The sequence below is a fragment of the Oncorhynchus masou genome, chromosome 27 (genome assembly GCF_036934945.1).
Source record: "Oncorhynchus masou masou isolate Uvic2021 chromosome 27, UVic_Omas_1.1, whole genome shotgun sequence".
Lineage (NCBI taxonomy): Eukaryota > Metazoa > Chordata > Actinopteri > Salmoniformes > Salmonidae > Oncorhynchus > Oncorhynchus masou.
Genome location: NC_088238.1, coordinates 39,065,016 through 39,071,015, shown reverse-complemented (window position 1 = coordinate 39,071,015; position 6,000 = coordinate 39,065,016). Strand labels below are relative to the sequence as shown.

General features: G+C 47.2%; 1 protein-coding gene across 2 annotated transcripts in view; it reads right to left on the bottom strand.

Annotated features, from left to right (window-relative positions):
- Positions 1-239: 239 nt before the first annotated feature.
- LOC135516107 (trithorax group protein osa-like) overlaps positions 240-6,000 on the bottom strand; it is a 110,475-nt gene continuing 104,714 nt past the window's right edge. For both annotated transcript variants that reach the window (XM_064940147.1, XM_064940148.1), the window contains exons 3-6: positions 4,646-4,765; positions 4,392-4,464; positions 3,616-3,848; positions 240-3,485 (exon numbers count right to left, since the gene is read on the bottom strand). In XM_064940147.1, coding sequence (XP_064796219.1) covers positions 2,433-3,485; positions 3,616-3,848; positions 4,392-4,464; positions 4,646-4,765 — 1,479 coding nt within the window. In that variant the 3' untranslated portion in view covers positions 240-2,432. The remainder of the gene's footprint in view (positions 3,486-3,615; positions 3,849-4,391; positions 4,465-4,645; positions 4,766-6,000) is intronic.

The window sequence follows — 6,000 nt, the reverse complement described above, 5'->3', positions numbered from 1 at the left end:
TCTTGAGGCTGCTACTCACTAACATTATGGGACGTGGAATGGGTGTCAATGTGATGCATGTCAGACAAAGGGAGAAGGAGAGGGAGTGGAAGGCTGTTGTTTAGACATGGTAATTTAAACTAGGCAATACTTTGGGCAGGAAAAAGAAGGGAAGCCTAAAAAAACAAAACAAGAGGAAAAACAGAACAAGAGACTGGGCAAGACCCATGTGGAATAAAAACATCAGACAACATTTTTTTTCTCTCCCATTTATACAGTTTATTATTTTAAAATCAACACAAAAAAAATATCAAGACAAAAAAAATAAAAAAATAAAATCACAGATAGTCGATTAACCTCTTTTCATGGCTTTTTAAGTCATTGTCCACCAGCCTGTGTGGTCCAAAGGTAGGGGAAACTGTAATGGGGGTGCATCCTAATAACTTACAGACGCTTCCTTTCCTAGTCTCCCCTTTATCAGCATTAATCTGAAAGGATAGACATCGATATGTGAAAGCAGTATGGCGGAAGTCTATTTGCCACCTGTCCGTTTCTTTCAAATCTGTGTGAATGAAGGAAAGGAGACAAGGAGAAGAGGCGACTCTAGACTAATGCATCTTTATAGAGTGTGGTGATTCTATGATAGTGGCTTCCACTTTAAGTTAGGCTGTGGTCTTTACCTTTGTGATATGGTAATACAGATCAAACAGGTTATATTGTTGTTTTGGATTATGCAATGTTGACAATGTCTAAGTCTATGGATATATTGCCTGTGAACAAATATATTACAGTACAGTAGAAGGACCAAGATGATGAACTTTGACCTCACAGGTATGGGCACTGCCAGAGTGAGAGAGGGTGTGTGTGTGTGTGTGTGTGTGTGTGTGTGTGTGTGTGTGTGTGTGTGTGTGTGTGTGTGTGTGTGTGTGTGTGTGTGTGTGGAACAGTATCTTGCAATGGTGTGTGTATTTTGAATGTTCAAAATCCACTTTCAAAAGAAGCCTTGGCAATTGGGGTACCAGGACTCGAGTTATGTCAAAAACATAACAAATATCTAATAACATTGTAATACACAGTATTACTGGGAAAAACTACACTAATTGTATTGTCTTGCATATTTCAAACAAATTACAATAAGGTTATTCTAGTGTAAAACAGATTTTATTTTGTGAGCTATAATTTCAATGTTTTTTGCAGCATTTATGTGTGTTTGTTTATAATTTTGGGATAATTTATGTACAAAGGGAATCTGTAGACTTAAGCTGCAGAAAAGAAGTATAAATATGTGTACTTCTCTTTTGTGTATGATACAGTTTACCAAAAACATATTTTACAAAATAGTTTACTATGTACAAGCCCCCACACTCCCCCGTTCACGATCAAAATAGTGATGACAATTTACCATGGAAACAATGGCAGACCATCTCTGTAGTTCCTTTGGCCAATCAGTGATAGATATTACCCCAAACTGATCAGAGATTGGCTGTCTTTCCCTGTATATTCATATTCTATTGGCTCAAAGACATTATGTGAGAGCAGGAGCTAATTGGATTGGTTAATCTGGAATCTTTATTTTTCGCAGTGCTTCCAAATCACACCAAAATACTTTGAAACAAAATTCAATTTAGTACAGACCACAACATTGCACTGAAAAACATTGGACCAATTGCATGCTGGAGGACATTGATTTCATCCAATCACAGTGTGTTTTATACACCTATCCCTTTGTTAGGAGAAATCCCTACAGGGGAGAGGATTTCAAATAACTTAATTAGCCCACTGTCCGAGTAACAGACACAGAAACAGCCAATGAAAATGTTTGGACTCCACTACTCTGCCACCCTCAGCGGACCGACTAAAACCAGATAAATACGCCTGTGATGTGACTTCCGCTTTAGGACGTTAACGAGGCGACACTCCATCTTCACTCCTCCTCCACATTTACTGGATAGGTCGAACAGCAGAAGATAAAATGTACTGCCGGTGGAGTTTTTCTTGTCAGGACCAGAATGTGGAGCATCTCGCTCTTTTACTCCTGCTACGCTAGGTTACTACTCTGCTGCTAGCTCTTTGGAGTTAAGCTTCAGCTTCTGTTTCCCAGATTTATGAGGATCCATATGTTCCCTGTGTTCCGTTTAGGGCCATTCCCTCTTTCCAAAATGGCAACCGATGATATCGGACAGTGGACTTATGGGGGAGTGGAACCATTTTGGGTATAGTGGGAGTTTGAAGTTTGGGTTGCATCACTCCGACACAACCAATCACATTCATTCAAAAATGTCCACTCAGGTAGAAGCTTCTAGAAAGGTACACACCTTGTTATAAACCTTCATAAGCCTGTAATAACCCCTTTCCCTGTCACACCCCAGAACCACATCACTTCTATACAGCTGAGAGGTCAACAAACTGATCCCTAACCCCTGAACTATAATCTCTCACCTTTGACCCCCCTCCTATGAGTTCTGCTCCAGGTACTCGTCTATCATAGTCAGGTTGTTCAGCCAGTCTTCATTGGACCCCACCAGAGTGTCAATAAAGTCTACCTCCCCTCCTCCTCCACCTCCTCCCGGCCTACCCCCCATCCCCCCATTGCTCTGCCCCTGCTGACTGTATTCATATGGGGGTAGCTTGTGTCCGGGGTTCCCCTGTCCTGGTCCATATCCAGGCCCATGGGGGTGTTGATGTTGGTGTGGATGAGAATGCGGGTGTTTTGCGATGGCGGCCCCAGAGGCAGGGTAGCTTGGTGGGGCCATGCCGTGGCCTGGGTGGATCATACCAAGAGGACCGGGCTTCATCCCGGCCAGGGCAGAGAGGGGTCCCCTGGGTCGCATACCGGCCTGGAGCCCCTGGTGGACCATGGAGGGTAGAGGCTGCCCTGCCACGGAGACACCCAGCTTCTGCATCAGTCTGCTTGGTAAGGAAGGCACCCCGACCCCCTGGTTGGAGGGTAACGACGGAGGTCCTTGGTGGGGGGCGAAATTGTTGCCACCGCCACCGCCCCCGGGCATCCCCGACCGCAATGCCTGCTGGGTAAACTGGGCGTTAGGGTTCTGACCACAACTTCCGTTTGAGGCCCCGCCTCCTCCAGGAAAAACATGCCCACGCGGCTGCTGGTGATTGGCCGACTGGTCCATGTGTGAGTCACCGCAAGGCATGCACTGCTGCAGGGCGTTCACTATCCCCCCCTGTTGCTGCGGAGGCCACATTGCAGTCTGTTGTTGTTGATGAGCTTGCTGGGCGGTGAACATCATTCGTGGGAGTGGCGCCCCTCCACCACCATGGTGCAGAGCCTGGCGTAGATGCTGTGGGTGCTGGGGGTGACCAGATGGTAACCCCGACCCGGGCCCCGAACCGGGCCCCGACCCCCCTATTGTCATCCCTGTCCTGGACACCTGCTGCTGCATCCCTGGCCTTGGAGGACCAGCCAGACCGCCCATTCCCATCATGCCGTGCGGTAACTGTGGTTGTCTCATTGGCATACCACCGGCACCAACAAACTCACCCACCTGTAGACAACAGCAAGGAAAGTCAGGAGAGTGCAAGGGAAACACACATAAAAAAAACACAACAATTACTGGCTTGTTTGAGATAGACAAGTTTCTGCTATGCAGGGCCAATGCGCAAAGTCTATCTTACCTGTGGAGGCTGGTAGAGGGGCTGCTTGGAACCTGGAGGCCCACCCATGAAGCCCCCTATTGGGCGGCCCACTTGGGTGAGAGATCCTGGGGGTCCGGGGTGGCCTGGATGGCCAGGGGGAAGGGAGAGGCGGCCGGGCCCAGAAGGGAGGGGACCTCCGTGGGATAGCTGGGGACCGCCCATGGGGTAGCCTCCGCCACCACCACAATCTGGGGGGAGAGGCCGACCACCACCTAGAGAGGGGAGACAGGGTTGGAGAAGAGAGTAAGGCTGAGAACATCCATACTTCTGATTTCATTTCATTTTGAGTTGGAACGCTGCCTGTGTTCTGGTGGTATTGAAAGCCAAGATTGTTACTGGAATCCATACATTTTCCCCGACACCTAAAAGTACTGTCCTGAATGCTTAGCAGGACCGGAAAATGATCCAATTCACACACTTATCTATACAACATCCCTGGTCATCCCTACTGCCTCTGATCTGGCGGACTCACTAAACACACAACACTTAGTTTTGAGAAGATAGCCCCTTTTGCTTAACAGAAGGAATTTGAAATGATTTATACTTTTATTTTTGACACATAGGTAGTATATTTTAGCAATTACATTTACTTATGATACTTAAGCATACTTTAAAACCAAATACTTTTTGACTTTCACTCAAGTAGTATTTTACTGGGTGACTTTCATTTTTACTTGAGTCATTTTCTATTCAAGGTATCTTTACTTTTACTTAATGACAACAAGATTACTTTTTTCACCACTGTTTGACCGTACCTGTAAACGGTGGCCCCTGCTGACACTCAGCCATCTGTGGTCCGTTCATCTGCTCCATCTGCCTCTTCTGCTCCTGGAGAACACAAACGGCACAGTCTATGGCTTGCCTAGGCTACTTACACAGAGACCCTGGCCACAACTTGCAATGGATCACTGCAAAGTGAACATTCTTCAAAAACCCAATCTTTCCCTCTCTCTCTCTCTCTTTCTGTTTGTCTCTGTCTCTCTCCCCTCATCCCTCCCTCAGTCACTACCTGTTGAAGGTGTTTCCTCATGAGCTGGCTCTTCAGCAGCAGGTTGTAGTTGGTGGTGGTCTGGGCTGGACGGGGGACTGAGGGGTCCTGGATGCGAGAGACCATGCCTGGGGTCTGCTCCTGGAGAGAGAGAGAGAGAGAGGGGGAGAGAGAGAGAGAGAGAAAAGAGGGAGGGAGGGAAAATGGTCAGAAAAATGTTTTCCGTCATCGATCTGCAAGACTATCAAGACAGAAACGCACACAAGATTTGATTCTGGGTGCTGAGATAAATGGCACAGCCAAACTAGTCGTTTCCCTGCCAAAGCTATATGTTTGTGTTGGCCATTTATACAGTCCCCAATCAGTCGTTCCCCCGTCCCTCCCTCCAACCCTCCTTCTCTCACTCCCTCCAACCCCCCCATCCCTTTCTCCCCCGGTTATCACAAAGCCAGCACATTCCAAAGATGCATAGCCTTTCGCTGCCGCACACACACACACACACACACACACACACACACACACACACACACACACACACACACACACACACACACACACACACACACACACTACGCTCTTCCCGTCACCATGCATCTCACTTGGGGTTGATGGAAGGCTTAAATGGAAAAGGAGAGAAGGACAGAGAGATAGACACACTTCTCCTTCCCTCCACTCCTCTCTTCTCTTCACTGAAATACTGTCGGGCCATTATGCTCTCTCCTTCCTTCGCTTTCCCTATGGCTCCCTCTCGTTCCTCCTCTTTCTGTGTATTCTCAGCTTTTCTCGGGCTCCTCATCTGTGTAAAGCATATACATTGTTTACAGCGTTTACCTCAAGCGACAAAGGCTAGCGCCAGGCTGTCAACAAACGGAGCTACCGGACCCATCTTGTAACAGCTTTGGCCATGGACATTGATTGTGTTGGTAGGCAGGTCAGGTGTGTGTGTGTGTGTGTGTGTGTGTGTGTGTGTGTGTGTGTGTGGCTAGAAGGTGTTAAAGGCCATGTCAGACCTACACGTCTCTTTTATTGTCTCCTCCTCGCCCTTACAGACAGTCAATAAATGACTATCACCGCAGGTTCACCTCCTCACTAACATGGAAATCAGCTCCAAAACAGTATGCGTAATGAATACATATAAACCATAGACGCATACACCGAGAGCTGTGTGTGTGTGTGTTTGTATGTGTGTGAGAGAGCTTGTGTGTGTGTGTGTGTGTGTGTGTGTGTGTGTGTGTGTGTGTGTGTGTGTGTGTGTGTGTGTGAGAGAGAGAGAGAGAGCGAGCTTGTGTGTGTGTGTTTGTGTGTGTGTGTGTGTCTTACACTACAGAGATGCAATTCATGCTGCTTTTACAACAGTGATTACACATGCAGCTGGA